Source organism: Mustela erminea, chromosome 5 (assembly GCF_009829155.1).
Source record: "Mustela erminea isolate mMusErm1 chromosome 5, mMusErm1.Pri, whole genome shotgun sequence".
NCBI classification, from domain to species: domain Eukaryota; kingdom Metazoa; phylum Chordata; class Mammalia; order Carnivora; family Mustelidae; genus Mustela; species Mustela erminea.
This window is the reverse complement of record NC_045618.1, coordinates 26,190,409-26,207,765: the sequence shown is the minus strand read 5'-3', so window position 1 is coordinate 26,207,765 and position 17,357 is coordinate 26,190,409. Positions and strand designations below refer to the sequence as shown.

The 17,357-nt window shown below is 42.0% G+C and overlaps 1 protein-coding gene across 6 annotated transcripts in view; it reads right to left on the bottom strand.

Moving 5' to 3' along the window:
• Positions 1-3,401: 3,401 nt before the first annotated feature.
• GABRA5 (gamma-aminobutyric acid type A receptor subunit alpha5) overlaps positions 3,402-17,357 on the bottom strand; it is an 88,781-nt gene continuing 74,825 nt past the window's right edge. For 5 of the 6 annotated variants that reach the window (XM_032342300.1, XM_032342302.1, XM_032342303.1 and 2 more), the window contains 4 exons: positions 16,232-16,375; positions 12,985-13,137; positions 9,930-10,141; positions 3,402-4,689 (listed from right to left, as the gene is read on the bottom strand). In XM_032342300.1, coding sequence (XP_032198191.1) covers positions 4,387-4,689; positions 9,930-10,141; positions 12,985-13,137; positions 16,232-16,375 — 812 coding nt within the window. In that variant the 3' untranslated portion in view covers positions 3,402-4,386. The remainder of the gene's footprint in view (positions 4,690-9,929; positions 10,142-12,984; positions 13,138-16,231; positions 16,376-17,357) is intronic. The other variant, XM_032342304.1, reaches the window with a different exon arrangement.

Sequence of the window (17,357 nt, the reverse complement as noted above, 5' to 3'; positions counted from 1 at the left end):
AACCTCTTTGGGTTTCAATGTTTATTTGTAAAACAGATTTCTCATTTACTATGCCTACTTCCAATAGCTTGTTCCATAGGATACATTAAACACTATTTCTAAGGCATTCACATACAAATAGAATAAACATGTGTTGGAGAGGATGTGGAGAAAGGGGAACCCTCTTACACTGTTGGTGGGAATGTAAGTTTGGTGCAGCCACTTTGGAAAACAGTTTGGAGACTCCTTAAGAAATTGAAAATAGATCTTCCCTATGACCCTGCAATTGCACTACTGGGTATTTATCCCAAAGATACTGATGTAGTGAAAAGAAGGGCCACCTGTACCCCAATGTTCATAGCAGCAATGGCCACAGTTGCCAAACTGTGGAAAGAGCCAAGATGCCCTTCAACAGACAAATGGATAAGGAAGATATGGTCCATATATACAATAGAGAATTATGCCTCCATCGGAAAGGATGAATACCCAACTTTTATATCAAATTGGATGGGACTGGAGGAGATTATGCTGAGTGAAATAAGCAGAGAGAGTCAATTGCCATAAGCTTTTTCTTATTTGTGGAGAATAAGGAATAACACGGAGGACATGGGGAGATGGAGAGAAGTGAGTTGGGGGAAATTGGAGGGGGAGAAAAACCATGAGAGACTGTGAACGCTGAGAAACAAACTGAGGGTTTTGGAGGGGAGTGGGTCGGGGGTTGGGTAAGCCTGGTGGTGGGTATCATGGAGGGCATGTATTGCATGGAGCACTGGGTATGGTGCATAAACAATGAATGCTGGAACACTGAAAAGAAATAAAATAAAATGAAAAAAAAAAGATTTACAACCTCTTTATTAACCTTCAGTGAGGTAGGATAGTGTTTGCTATACTACTTAAACTTTTATGGTTACTCTAGAAGCATTTTGAACCCAATTATTTATATAAGAATTTAGGCCATCTTTAGCCAAAGTCTGCCCTAGATAGATCCATAGATTCTTGAGAAATACAAAAGTAATACTGATTTTTCACTTATTAGAATATTCTATTTATGGTAATGTCAAAAAAATACATTGAAATACATACCCTCATTCTAAAAGTAGGACACTATAATTTATAATTATTTCCAAAAAAATTTTATTTCTTGCCTTGTTATCATTCTTCCCAAGGTGATTCTTTATTACGTCCTCATTAAAAATAACAAACTGAAATATCTATCATACAAAATCGGAGAGCAGAAAACTAATGTGATCTTTTTCACTAAATATTAATCCTTTTTCAGACTAAGCAGCATGTAAATGCAATAGGCATACCTTCAAACTGGAATTCATCCAGCAGAGCTCCTAGGATTCTCTGTAACAGAGGCTAGAACTTGTCAAGAAAATTATTGCAACTTGATGTGGAAGACATAATTTTCCATTAGACCTTTAAGGTATCTATATGTATAGCCATCTAAAACTAAATTAGAATGTATTTTTCTCCAAAGTACAGTGCAATGCTAAACTGTGAGGACTGTATAGGCAGACTATAACTAAACAATTGATAAAACAGAAGCTTCATACTGAGCTGGGTTTGCCTTTTGTTATGGCAGATTTTGTGTTGTGACATAGGAAAAACACACATATTAATTCTACAAATATAGTACCATGTATAACCAAGAAATGCTTCTTGCTTGAAGATTTAAGAGCACCTTTTTGTTGACCTTTACCTTTCTATGTGTGATATCCTGAAACCAGGCAGAGATAGTGAAAAATGGGCATGCTTTCCAGAGTGGCTGCACCAGCTTGCATTCCCACCAACAGTGTAGGAGGGTTCCCCTTTCTCCGCATCCTCGCCAGCATCTGTCATTTCCTGACTTGTTTATTTTAGCCATTCTGACTGGTGTGAGGTGATATCTCATTGTGGTTTTGATTTGTATTTCCCTGATGCCATCAAAAGAAATGAAATCTTGCCATTTGCGACAACATGGATGGAACTAGAGCGTATCATGCTTAGCGAAATAAGTCAAGCAGAGAAAGACAACTATCATATGATCTCCCTGATATGAGGAAGTGGTGATGCAACATGGGGGCTTAAGTGGGTAGGAGAAGAATAAATGAAACAAGATGGGATTGGGAGGGAGACAAACCATAAGTGACTTTTAATCTCACAAAACAAACTGAGGGTTGCTGGGGGGAGGGGGTCTGGGAGAAGGGGGTGGGATTATGGACATTGGGGAGGGTATGTGCTTTGGTGAGTGCTGTGAAGTGTGTAAACCTGGTGATTCACAGACCTGTACCCCTGGGGATAGAGTATTATGCCTCCATCAGAAAGGATGAATACCCAACTTTTGTAGCAACATGGACGGGACTGGAAGAGATTATGCTGAGTGAAATAAGTCAAGCAGAGAGAGTCAATTATCATATGGTTTCACTTATTTGTGGAGCATAACAAATAGCATGGAGGACATGGGGACTTAGAGTGGAGAAGGGAGTTGGGGGAAATTGGAAGGGGAGGTGAACCATGAGAGACTATGGACTCTGAAAAACAATCTGAGGGTTTTGAAGGGACGGGGGGTGGGAGGTTGGGGTACCAGGTGGTGGGTATTATAGAGGGCACGGATTGCATGGAGCACGGGGTGTGGTGCAAAAATAATGAATACTGTTATGCTGGAAATAAAAAAAAAAAAAATGGGCATGCTTCTTTTTAAAGAACAAAATGATCTCTCCTACTACTCAAATATGGTAACTAAATCCCATTAAACGTCTTTCCAGGATAAATACGTGGAGTCCTCAATGAATGGATGTTGGGGGTATTTACATGGTTATTCAGGATGAAAGACATTGCTGAATATCTGCCTATGTGTGTGTCCACAGCCATGGCTATGGCTGTGTCTACCAAATACAGTGAAGTAAATTGGTATTAAAGAATTACGTACCATTATGTAGGCCATTTAGACAGGCCTAATTTTGATACTGTTTGCTAACCATCATAATTCCCCTTTTATAATTCCAACTGAGTCACAGAGGAGGCAGGAAGTGTTTATTTTATACCTGTCATTCCCAGATACTTCCTTCAACAGAAAGTAGATTGTCCAAATGCAGTACTTTACATCACTGTTCATGAAGATCAAATGGTAGGAGCAAGGACTGAGCAGTTACTTTGCCCATGGAAAGAACCCACTGTGCAACACCCACAGGTAGGATGCATGTGACATATGTCATGGCAATGAACTTCTGGTTTTACTCATTAACCCTTTTTGAAATTGCTTTCTTTTTACTACCCTACTCCAGAGAATTAAATTGAAACAGACATGAACAACCAAGAGGTTTTTTTGTTTTTGTTTTCAAAGCAGTTTCATGATTGGTTTTCTCTATGGCATCTTTAGGAAACGAGCCCACCAAAATAAGGATTTCTTTTTTCAAAAAATGACATTTATCCACAAGATTGGTTCATTTTTTATTTTTTAATGAACATTTAAGGTTCATATACAAAAGCTACAGAGCAGTAAGTCAATCATGAAATAAGTACAAGGAAATAAAATGGAAAATAACTCAATTACAATTTCTCACCACTGAAGCACTACACGCTGGCTGCCAAGAGAGGTGGTCAATGTTTCAGCCAGTGAATGCATGGGCCAAATGCCAAGACTGTCATCACATCACTTTTTGTTTTAACACTTCCTTTTCTTTCTCTGATCAGTATTCAGTTGGATAGGGAGGTGGGTGGGGTGAGAGAAATGTTTCTTTTCAAAAAAAAAAAAAAAAGATTTTTAAAGCAGTTAAATTTTTCCTTGGGGAAATAATTTATCTGTTAGTCTAACATACCATATATTTCTGTTATTAAATTTCTCTGCATAAATATTTGCCTAATCTATTTCTTAATGTAAGATCATGCAGTACTTTCTAATTTCAGAACAGTAAGAATTATCAAAGGCAATTAGTTTTGTACATAAATGCCCACAGTTTCCTTTTTAATGAAAAATGTGCTCTTTGTGATCTTTGTTTCTTGCAAGAGAGTTGGTCAAGTAATAATCATGGAGCATTTCCTAAAATATTTATTTGCTGGGAAAATTTGTATGAAATGACATTTGAAGTATAAAAAACATTGTTAGGTAACACTTGGAACAGTTAAAAATATACTTATCTTGTTTGTAAACTATCAGTGTAAGATACTGAGTATCTGAGTGTCAGAGCCATTATCTCCTGTTTTCCTAGAAAGTTGTTTGCTTTATTTATCAACGTGACATCTTTGAAACATCTGACATTATATATAGAAACATCAAGGCAATATTATTTGTACATATTATTAAACATGCAAAAATTTCCTGAAAGATAGTGCCCAAATATGGAAATTCCCTCTGAGCTCAACCTCTCCTTGGTACCATTCTGCTGGAAGTATGGCTCTCTTGGAGTTTGGAAGTGTGGTGGGTTATTTTGGAGAGGCAGCCCCTTTAATCACCGGTTCCCTATTCAAATATGTTGCCCAGTAAACTAAGTTGAAAGTGCCAAACAAAACCGGGAATACAATTCGGGACATTTTGTCAATCTTGCTGATGCTGTTGTAAGTCTTTTTGTTTTCAGAAGTCTTCTCTTCAGAAGGCTTTACTGAGGCTGAAGATGCATTTGAGGTCCCTGCTGGGGTCTGTTCCTTTGGGATGTTGGGGGGGTGAGTCATTTTCCCAGTGGTATAAGCATTTGTTGACTTGTTTAATATGAGTTCCCGCTCCTTTTTCTGGAAAATATAATAAGATTGTAAGGGCATGACATTTGCAGGCAACTGAAGAGTTAATCTCTCAAAAGAGAGAGAGAGAGAAATATCAACTTAGCTCTGAGAAAGGCAGTTCTCCACAGACTTCTAAGCCTACAACCCCATGTGGCCAGTTTTGACTAAAGTATTCTATAATAGAAATCAGTTGCTTTCTTATACACTATCAATGAAAATATAGAAAGAGAACTTAAGAGAACTGATTCCATTTACTATAGCACCAACAACCATAAGATACCTGGGAATAAATCTAACCAAAAAGGTAAAGGATCTGTACTCAAGGAACTACAGAAGACTCATTAAAGATACTGAAGAAGACACAAAAAGTTGGAAAACCATTCCATGCTCAAGGATCAGAAGAATAAACATTGTTAAAATGTCTATACTGCCTAGAGCAATCTATACCTTCAATGCCATCCTGACCAAAATTCCACCAGCATTATTCAAAGAGCTGGAACAAACAATCCTAAAGTTTGTATGGAACCAGAAAAGACCCCAAATTGGCAAGGAAATGTTGAAAAAAACAAAACTGAGAGCATCACATTGCTTGATTTCAAGCTTTTCTACAAAGCTGTGATCACCAAGACAGCATGGTACTGGCACAAAAACAGACACATAGACCAGTGGAACAGAGTAGAGAGCCCAGATATGGACCCACAACTCTATGGTCAAATAATCTTCGACAAAGCAGGAAAAAATATACATTGGAATAAAAGACACTCTCTTCAATAAATGGTGCTGGGAAAACTGGTCAGCTATGTGTAGAATGAACCTTGACCATTCTCTTACACCATACACAAAGATAAACTCGAAATGGATAAAAGACCTCAATGTGAGGCAGGATCTATCAAGATCCTAGAGGATAATATAGGCAGTAGCCTCTTCAACATTGGCCACAGCAACTTCTTTCTTTCAACATATGTCTCCATAGGCAAAGGAAACAAAAGCAAAAATGAACTTTTGGGACTTTATCGAGATCAAAAGCTTCTGCACAGCAAAGGAAACAGTCAAAAAAACAAAGAGGCAACCCACAGAAAGGGAGAAGATATTAGCAAATGACACTACAAACAATGGGCTGATATCTAAGATCTATAAAGAACTCCTGAAACCCAACACAAACAAAACAGATAATCACGTCAAAAAATGGACAGAAGACATGAACAGATACTTCTCCAAAGAAGACATACAAATGGCTAACAGACACATGAAAAAATGTTCATCATCATTGGGGATCAGGAAGATTCAAATCAAAACCACATTGAGATAACACCAGTTCGAATGGCCAGTTAGAATGGCCTTACACTAGTTAGAATGGCCAAAATTAACAGGACAGTAAATAATGTGTGTTGGAGAGGATGTGGAGAAAGAGGAACCCTCTTACGCTGTTGGCGGGAATGCAAGTTGGTGCAGCCTCTTTGGAAAACAGTGTGGAGGTTCCTTAAGAAATTGAAAATAGAGCTATCTTATGACCCTGAAATTGCACTACGGGATATTTATCCCAAAGATACTGATGTAGTGAAAAGAAGGGCCACCTGTACCCCAATGTTCATAGCAGCAATGGCCATAGTTGCCAAACTGTGGAAAGAACCAAGATGCCCTTCAATGGACGAATGGATAAAGAAGATATGGTCCATATACATATATACAATGGAGTATTATGCCTCCATCAGAAAGGATGAATACCCAACTTTTTTATCAACATGGATGGGCTGGAAGAGATTATGCTGAGTGAAATAAGTCAAGCAGAGAGAGTCAATTATCATATGGTTTCACTTACTTGCGGAGTATAAGGAATAACCCAGAGGACACTGGGAGATGGAGAGGAGAAGTGAGATGGAGAAATCAGAAGGGGAGACAAACCATGAGAGACTGTGGACTCTGAGAAACAAACTGAGGGGAGGGGAGAAGGTGGGGTGTTGTGTGAGCTTGGTGGTGGTATTATGGAAGGCAAGTATTGCATGGAGCACTAGGTGTGGTGCATTAACAATGAATGCTGGAACACTGAAAAGAAAATAAAATGGGAAATAAAAAATTCTACAACAGGCAAAATAATTCATGGTAAAAAATAATCAGAACAGTAGTTGTCTTTGTTGAGGTAGAAACTGGAAAGGTGTCTGTTGATTGGGAAGTGGCATGGTGAACTTTCTGGAGTACTAGTGAAGTTCTCTATCTTGAAAGGGATTTGCATTACACAGGTGAACATGTTCATCAAAATGCAGCAAATGTATCCTTAATATCTGTGTATTTTACACTATGCAAATTTTTCTTTGAAAGAATCAAACTGTAAATAAATTCTGAACTCTAGTTAATGACATACATAAATTTACATGTATATAAATATATTTACTGGGAAATGTATTGTCCTTTAAAATTTACTTCGAAATGGATAAGAATGCAAGATGGATCAAAGATGAGTAAATGCATGGATAGATAGATGATGGACAAATAGACGGTAGTGACACAAGCATAGTAAAATGTTCATAATAGATTTTCATTGTAAGATTCTTTAAACATTGCTGTCAGTTTGCAAATGTACATAATAAAACATTGCAAAATTTCTGTTCCATTAATATAGCACCATTAGGTAAAATTTAATTGTGAAAACATAGGAGAGTAAATTAAAAAAAATCTATCAACCATTAAAACTATGGAAAAGATAACAAGTAGAAAGGAAACACAAGGAACAAGGAGAAAATGGAAGCAAGTGAAAAGGGAGGTAGAATAAATGTGTAAACAGATACAAAAAGCATGGTGACCACATAGTAACATGGTGACTTAGGCTACAACAGTCCTGGGCCAGAGTAGGGACCCTCTGGGCCACTCTTCAGAAATACTACAGCTCTTCCATATACCAATGATCATGTGTGCACCCACACTGGTCTGCAAGAAGAAACAACTATGAATTTACTACCTTGAATGGCTCCCATTTCTTGGTGGGGCCAAGAAAAGAACAGATATTTTAGAAGACACTAATCTGTCCTGGTAATGCATGTTTTACTTGGGGAGATGAGCAGCAGCCCAGGATTCAGCAGTCACAATGGCTGTAGCATTCCCAGAGATGTTCCCCAGTCTGCTTTCCAGGATGACTTGCTGCCCAACTGCGGGCAGAGTGGGTGGGAGACATCCTTCAACTCCAACTCCTTCAGGGTAGACTTCAACTTCTTCCTCTACTGAATGTTGCTCTAAATAAGGTCTGTTCTTTCACTGATGTTCACCCTTAAAAATTGCGTTTCACCCCAAACCCTTAGCTGACATTTGCCTCTGGAGATCCCAACATGTGACAATGGTGAACCTAGACTATTTTTCAAGCTCTCTACTTCTAAGTAAAAGTCAGTTTATTCAATAGGCTAATACTATGTTTACTAATTAATGTGTACTAACCACTAATTCATGTGTGACTTCCCTGCCTGAATGCCTTCAGATGTCCTGATGCTTCAGCTGCACAACCCCTTTCAGTCCTAAATGGTAGGATCCCCAGCACCACAGCCTTCTGGAGAACAACATGTAGTCTTGAAATTGCACAAGACACTGAAGCGTACTGCTTATTCTAAAAGATCAGTGCTAATCTAGGACTAGGCAATCTATGTTAACATCATCTCTCCCTCTCCCTTCAGATCTGGGTCTATGGCAAGGAGTAACAACAGTGGAGTCAAGTGTGAAAGTGGTGGCTGACAAGGATGGTGAGCCTACATGACACTTTGGGGCTCTCCACCCATCCCTTTCTCTTAAACTCTAAGATATGAGCTTGAGGCCTCAATTCCTGTAATAGACTCTCACCTGATTTCCTACTCAGACTTCGCTGTCTCCAGTCCACTGTCACGTAGCCACCAAGACCCAGCCCTTAGCAATCATTTAACTTCCGGCAACATAGTACTGGGTGTTGGGAAGCCCTCCCTCCCAATTCCATTCATGTTCCTCCCCCTGCAAACCTCCTCCATGGCTCCTTTTATTTTCATCATCAAGTTCAGATGCTTTGGTCAAGAATCCCTAGTCTGCCTCTACAAATGTTTTCCCAGGTCACCATCAATCATCCATTATGGTCATCTCACTCTTACTCCCTCACTTGGTCTCCAACCCCCAAAACACCCACTCCTGGGGTTGCTGCTTGTCAAGGCCCTCCCTGCTGTCCCTTCTCCCCTGAGAGGATCCAGCATGGGTCCAACATGGCCAGACAGGAAAGCTGGAGTTGAAAATGGGTTTTCCCAGACTGAAACTCTGGCATGGGAGGGGAGTCGTGAGGAGGAGGAAGGAAATAGCTGTGTTAAATGCAAAAAGCAAGTAGGAGGCCATCAGTGAGACACAGCTGTGTTCTCAGTAAAAAGTGTCTTGGGTTGCCCTTCCTGGTTTGTGGCGCTGGTTGGGAGGTCAGGCCGTACAACTCCAGTCTTCTAGAATACCTTGCAGGACTCCCTTCATGCTGAGTTCTCATGGACAGATCTTTGATTTTCAAGGACAGATTTTTACTTCAGGTCTACCCTGTTAGCTTTGGCCTGCTCTTGTCTCAGGGGAAAAGCTTTGCCTATTTGTTTAATGCATGGTGTAATTCACAGTTTATCATGTGCCGTTTTATTTTCTGTTCCATATATGTTATTCTTACCTCACCAAGGACATGGTTCAGCAGCTTGGAATTCTGTGTGACCTGTTTTCTTCAACAATTCCTTAGATTTAGGCACCGATCACCTTCTAAATACCCAATATTGAATTGCTTTGAACAGAGTAATGCTTTCCACAATTACTGTGCATCGTTTAAGTGAACCAAATCATCTCCTCAGTGGAACAGAGTGTCTTTTGAGGCTTCTAGTAGGTGGCACGCTCCCCTCATTCCTTAAAGCTACCCTGCAGATGATCTACTGCTTTGAAGTGACAAAAGAGTGAAGAGAAGATGTATAATTCAAAACTGGACAAGTAATGACTGAACAGATAGGAGATACTTTAGCAAAAATAATATATATGCAATAAAATCTATGCAAGTCCAAGCCATTCACATGGCATGAGACCTCTTGCTTGATCGAAGCCGATGATTCAAAACAAAGTTGAAACAGGGCCTGTTGCAGTAAGACTTGATAGGGACCTTGAACATAAAGCAGGAGGTCATTTTTTCACTGGAGGGAAGGGAGACAGGGAGGAGAAGCACTTGTCTTATATTTGCTATTTTAAATCAGGCACATTTTCTCTGGAAAAAAGGAAAATGAAGGGCGAAAATTTACCTTGACCTTGGCGGCTTCTGAGGCCTTTTTGCCATCCCAGGCCCAGCCTCTCTTTGTGAAATAGTTGACGGTAGCAAACTCGATCAGCGCAGAGAACACAAAAGCGTAGCACACAGCTATGAACCAGTCCATGGCTGTTGCGTAAGCCACTTTGGGCAGAGAGTTCCGAGCACTGATGCTGAGGGTCGTCATGGTCAGCACTGTGGTCACCCCTGTGGTTGTTAGTGACGGGAGGTCAGGCAAGGAGAATGGAAACAAGAATCAATATTGGCACCCAGACCCCAGTGTAACACCCTTGACTGTGACAGATGAACATAGGAAAGGAACTGGTTACTTTTATCCCCAGATGGAACTTGCCCCTCTCTCCTGATTTCCTAACATTTAACAAACTCATAGCATTTATAATATTGCTTATTTGATTTATCTTATTGATTGGCTCCTTCCTCTAGAATATAAACTGAGGAAGGTGGGGCTTGGGTCTGATATATATACATATGTTGTGTTCCTATTATCCTGAACCAAGCCCAGCAGATAGCTCATGTCCAACAATGATGTGTTAAATAGGTCATACCCCTCTGTGGCAAAGGGGCAATACCCAATAGATAACAGGCAATGACATTCACATGGCATCTAGTGAAGAGTTTCAATAAAATGTGCTATGTACCCTGTGGGTACTGGGCTCAAGGCAAACTAGAGACAGACTTGCTTCTACATGGATTAACCCAACTTTGAGGACTTACTTCCAGGAAACTTCGAGGAGCCAAGTTCAAGAGAAGAACCGTGTCTGAATCTGGATCTGGATCTCAGCACTTCACTCTACCCAAGAGGGAACAAAGTCCCCTCGAAGCCCTTGTGTGAGGTGCCTGTGGCTGTCTGCCTTGGCTTCTGTGGAAACTCTGCAATGACCATGCAGCAAGGCCAGACTGCTGGAGGGGGGCACTGAGGACTGGCTGATTATGAGCCATCTATCTAGTATCCACTCAGTGCCAGACTGATCTAAGCCACAATCTCATTATCCCAATTCACAGGCAACGGGATTAAAGATTTAAAAATACTTAGCAATGTACCCCATTTCACTAGCTGGCAAATGAGAACCTGGATTCAGATCCAGGTCTGCAGGACCCTTTACAGCCCACGCAGCTGCCACATGTGCGGTGCCTTCCTCCTTACCACAGTTTTGTGTGGGCGTGTGGGCACAATGCACTTGTTATGGGTTGAATTATGTTCCCCCAAATTCATACGTTAAAATCCTAATCTCCAGAATTTCAGAATGTAATCTTACTTGCAAACACAGCCTTTACGGAAGTAATCAAGTTAAAATGAGATTGTTAGGGCAGCCCCTGATCCAATATGACTGGTACCACAGACATGCACATAGGGTGCGAACACTGGAATTGCCTGTCCTAACCCTAACCCTGGAACAGACCCTTTCTTCACAGCCCTCAGAAGGAACCAGTTTTGTTGACCTCTTGATTTGGGGCTTGTAGCCTCTAGAATTGAAACAAGTAATTTCCATTGTTTAAACCCCTCAGGGCATGGCACTTTGTTATGGAGCCCTAGGAAATCAGAGCACCAAGTATCATGTCACTGGTGGTCAGAGCAGCTGAGTTTGCATCCAATGTCATCCTTCAAAGGTATTTATATGTATTCCCGGAGCATGGTACCATGAGTGGAATTAATGCATAGTGAAAAATCAGTAGGCAACTTTGATTTTTCTTAGAAACCCACTTAATCATTGTGCTGGGGGAGAGGGTTCTGTGCATGACCTTGAAATAGGCTTCTTGAACTTCTTGGGTCCTTGAACATCCCAAAGTGCTTTGGGAATCTCCCAGAAGAAACAGAAACTAATATCCAGCATTCTCCAAACTATTTTTTTTTTCCTACCCACCTACTAATATTCCCCTAAACTACTGGGGAAGCACTGCCTGGCCATGAACCTCCATAGCCCTTTGAAACATTCCTGAAGCAAGTGTAGCTGGACACATAGGTAGAGAAATAGTCTGACAGGAATACTCCTGGGCCATCACTTAGAAACTCCGTGGGCTCTTAGACTTCCTACAGACTAGGTAGTGGTAGCATAAAATGCAGGTCATGGCTTCCTTCTTCGCAGTAGTTAAGAGCTGAGGCATGAAGTGTACCTTAAGGTTTAGAAATATGTCAGCATCCATTATCACAAGTGACCTGCAAAACTACTTTCAGTATCGCAACTCAGATGTGAGGAAGCAGAGCTTCAAGGTAAGAGTTAAATGCTTAAGTATGCCTGCTCTGCCAAGGTACCTCCTGAACTAGATTTTGCTATACCTAACTCAAGTCTTAGGGATGTCAAATGATGTTGTTCTAGATTCTTATCATATATATGTGTATCTGCAAATAAGTCTATGTGAATATCTATGTATAATATATATGCATTATGTAATATGCAAATGTCCACATATTCAAATCATATACCCCATAAATATGATGGGGTATATGATATATAGATATGTGATTTATTATTACCATATAAGATATGATGGATTGAATGCCCTTGGGAGTTCATTTTAAAGTGGCACGCACGCTTCAAAGAAAACTGCCTGATAACAAACAAAGTAGTACTTTGGGAGAAGTATGAAAATACTGTAGCAAAATATCACATAAGACAGAGTGCCGGCAGTTTCAAACCTTAAAAAAAAAAAAGGCTACCAGCAAAGGCTTTTCAAAATGGAAACAATGATCAAATAGATCATGCATCATTTCCTAAACTCTTGTTAGAGAGCCATCCTAACTCCTAATCCTTAACATTGAATTCTCTCTCTCTTTTTAAATTGTGTTATGTTAGTCACCACACAGTGCATCACTAGTTTTTGATGTAGTTTTCCATGATTCATTGTCTGCATAAAACACCCAGTGCTCCATGCAATACATGTCCTCCCTAACACTGGATTCTTAACTAATAGGTCTGTTTGTTTTCCAGGTCACAGAACAGACAGTAATCACTAGGAGTTTAGAGGATTTTGTTGTTTGGGAATAGTCAGAAGCAGTCCCAAGACACCAGTGCAGGCTTAGAGACACTCACCAAACACTGTCCTGGCAGGGACCGATTCTCTGTTCAGCCAAAATGACACCTGTGACAAGATCACGGTCATTATGCAGGGAAGGTAGGTCTGGATGACAAAGTAACCGATCTTCCTCTTCAGATGGAAATGAGCCGTCATGACTGTGTATTCCCCTGCAAATAAGCAAATTAATGCAGGACAGTCACCTGTCCTAGAGTCTTGCCTGTCCTTCCTGCTCCTGGACCAGAGGTGGTCCTTCTCTCCATCTCCCCCTTAGAAAACTATTCGTTTATATTGTTGGAGTAAATGAAAGAATGGAGGATACAGGGATCTCTTAATTAGAAGTCAGTCTTCTGAGCCTCATCTTCTGAAGAGCCTTTACTGGTGGATGTTTTTCCTGGGGAAAATCAGATTTGTGTGTTTTCCTAATCCCTGGTCACAATCTGTGCCACTCTCTGCCCACCCCCTCATCGCTACTGCCATCAGGATTTCAGGATTTAGCCTCTCCAGATATAACTCAGGACATCACAGAGCCCTGTTGCAGGTGGAGAAATTTTCTTCCTATTTCCCAGCCAGGGAAGGCTGGAAGAAGCTAAGGGTGACCACCCCCCTGCTCCGTGCTCCCTGCCAAACCCGGGTGGAGGGTGAGCAACTGCAGCTGGAGGAGGCCACGGGTCTTGGCAGCCCCCCTTCCTGCCGCCTACCAGGGAGATTGGGGCATTTCCTTGGCAATGCCCCAGGGACTTCTCTGGATCTGCCTGGCAGTGTGGGAGGCCAGCGGGGACCTTCCGTTCATTGCTGAGAATGATGCTGCCTTGATGGTGAACTGGTAAGGAGCTGAGACGGGCTGTGGTCGGAGCATGTGTGAATGGCTGTCAGCTGGAGAATCTTCAGGGCTAGGATGTTTTTGTTTGTTTGTTTGTTTGTTTGTTTGTTTTATTCAAGTATAGTTCATGTACAATGTTATATAAGTTTCAGGTGTACAACATATTGATTTGACAATTCTGTACATTACTCAACGTTCACCATGATAAGTGTAGCCATCATTGGTCACCATATAACATTATTACAATATTATTGAGTATTTCCTGTTCTGCACCGTTCATCTCTGGGACTGCTTATGGGGAGATGGGAAGGCTGCTTTGAGAAGCAGAAGCAGAGTTAAGCTGATCTGAGGACAAGAGTTCTTTTGCTGAATTACAAGGAGTAGATGGCGTGGCTGGGTGGAACTGCAAAGTGGGGAGAAGGGCTTGAGGCCTCCCCTAAAGCAGACGCAGTGGGAGCTGTCTATCTGGGGGGTGGTCTGCTGGAGACCAATGTGGAGCACTGGGACAACTGAGCCAGATAACAAGCTCCGATGCTTGCTTTTGGAATCGGAGCCCAGAGCTCAGCATGGCCAGCTGTGGATGTGTCCCTACATGCCTTTTCTCACGGCATGCCAGATGTCATAGGCAGAGGGAACCATTAAAATCACATGCAGCAAAATCTGCCCCCTTGCAGAAAAGGAGATCAAAATCCTTAGGAGTGCCTGCGACATGCCAACAGAGGCAGGCCACACTGTCCCCATAGTTCCAAGGCAGGTCAGAGCAGAGGAGAGTGGCTGAGTGGGCTCCATTACAGCAGAAAGAAGCAGCAACAAAGAGACGGAGGAAGAGATATGTTTAAGAGCAAGGACTGGATCTTTATAATGATCCAACTTTGCCTCTCCTTGACATCTGAAAAGAGGGGAAATGCCATTCTATTTCTTTGCAGTAGGGTTTGAGATTACTCTCTTGCTTATAATGCTTTTATTGTTGTTGTTCTCATTCTGTTTTGTTTTGTTTTAATTTGAGTATAGTTGACACACAATGTGACACTAGTTTTGGATGTGCAACATAGTGATTCAACAAGTTTATGCATTATTCTGTATTTGCCACAAATGTAGCTACCATCTGTCCCAATACATCCCTAAACAGTATCATTGATTATACTCCTTATGCTGTGCCTTTTATTCCTGTGACTTACTCATTCTTTAATAGCAAGTCCATATTTTCCACTCGCCTTCACCCATTTTGCTCATCCCTTCACCCCACCGATTTGTTTTATTTTTGAGTTGAAAGTAGCAATATCAAATAATGTTTTTTTTAAAAAGACCATCTTTTTAGAACAGAAATAGAGGCATAAACCCCATTTAATACATTTTTAAAGAACTATATGAAACAATTCTGGACTGTAGCATCCTCCATTAACATGGCAATTCTTTACCCTACACATCTGCTACACCACCTTTTCACTTATTCCCACAAAATTAGGCTACCACCTTCTCAGTCCTGCCAGGCTCTCTTCTCTCTCCCTGGGATGTCCAGCAATAAGGCCAGTGGGTAGGATCTGGGAGTCTGTATGTAGAAGCAGCATGCACTTCCTGCCAGCTCTGAGGTTTGGCAATGCTGAGAAAGAGTGATGCTGACCAGGGTACCTTCTGGGGCTTGCAACTCATCCCTGCTACAGGGCCCACTCCATCCAGGCTATACTTTTCTTCTCTGCATTAGAGACTCTCTGAGGCCGTGGAATCTCCTCTTCTGCTAACAGCCAAGCCTCCTGATTGCTAAAACAGGACCCCCTGTGGCCAGGAGTCAACCGGGGACACACCTTTCAAGTGCAGAAAGTAGAACCCCTTCTGTCCTTTTGGACACCTCACCCATTTTGTGTCAGGTGAAGCCAGGTTGTACTGGGCCTGTGGTACTCAGCCCAGCCCTATGCATGTGAGAGTGAGAGCCCCTTCCTTCTTGGTGAGGCCTCAGCTGTTTCTATGATGCTGTTGTGTAAAATTCAACCCCTGGGAAATCTTAGAAATGTTCAGAACAGGAGGTAGGGGAGCAGGTAAACAGGAGTACCTGCAGGAAGCTGTCTACCTTTCCTGCAGAGACTACTACTGCCTCTGAGTCTCAGTGCTTGAAGCAGGAGCTCTGTTATATAAGCAGGTTCATGCATCCTCCAGGCAGAACATGCAATCACAGGGGTGTGCACACATGAAGGCAAACACACCTGAGATTACACCTCCCATGGCTCTCAATACTGCCAGTCACTGCAGCTGGTGCCTTTGTAGGCCACTGCAGGAACTGGGACCTGAATTGGAGGGGTCCTTGTGGCCAGCACTGCACAGCAACAGCCATGCCCCAGATTGCTAAGTAGAACTGAAGTGAGCTTGAAGGGAATCCTCCCCACCAACATACCACAGGAGCACCAAGTTCTCCCAGGGTTTGTCATTCTACATGCACTTGGTCTCACCTGTGCTGGTGCTGATGTTCTCGGTGCCCACCGTCTGCCCCATCAAGTGGTACTGGTTCAGCCTGGAGCCATCTTCTGCCACCACCACTGACTTAGTGGTGCCATTAGTCCAGACATAGACAACTTCAGAATTAGGATATGCATCTGTATGGGGGTGAGCAGAAGGTGGTATAAATGCAAGGAAATATTTTCAGCCTGCACAACCAAAGATGTTTATAAACGTAGCAAGAGAGATGAGTGGAAGGTCAAACTTAAAGGTCCTGGTGGTCAGACCAGGGCAGATGTCACCACTGTTTAGATCCTTTTCATTCCTAAAGATCTGGGTGGTCAGCAATCAGTGCCTGGTGCTTCCTAGCATGTATTTTCTCTGTAGGGTACAGTATTGCATGGGCTGAGACCACAGTGCTGGGGGCTTTCCCAGCTCTGTGGTCTTGGGAAAGTCACCTAAGCTCTGTGCCTCATCTTTTCCATCTGTAAAATGGGGGCAGTAACAGCAGCTACTTCTTGGGGTTCCTGCTGTCACGATACAAGCTCCATAATGCACTAATGCATTGAGCACATGAGCAGCACCTGAGAGCATTAGTTATGATAAAGACTCCACTTTGCAACTGGTACTTATCGTCCCGTTGTCCAATGCTATTCTGGTGGGAGCATGACATGGTAGGTAAGACTTCCTCCCCTGGTATCATGTCTATGAACGTTACCTTATATGGTATATGGCACTGTACAGATGGAGTTAAGGCTAGAGGCCTTTAAATCAGAAGATTATCCTGGATTATTCCAGTACACCCAGTATAATCACTTGAGCCCTCAAAAACAGAGAACTTTCTCCAGCTGGAGCCAGTCAGAGACCCAGCTCAGAGAAATCTGAAGCATGAAGAAAGTACTTGACCATCAATGTTGGCTTTGAAGATGGAGGAAGGGGACATGGAATGTGACTAGCTTCTAAAGGGTGAGAATGACCACCCGCGGCAGAAAACACACCACAGCTGGCAGGAAACAGGGACTTCAAACCTATAGCCATACAGAACTGCACCCTGCCAACAACCTGAATGAAGCTAGACGTAGATTCACCCCCAGAAAGAAACGCAGTCCTGCCAACACTATAACTCTGGCCAGTGGGACC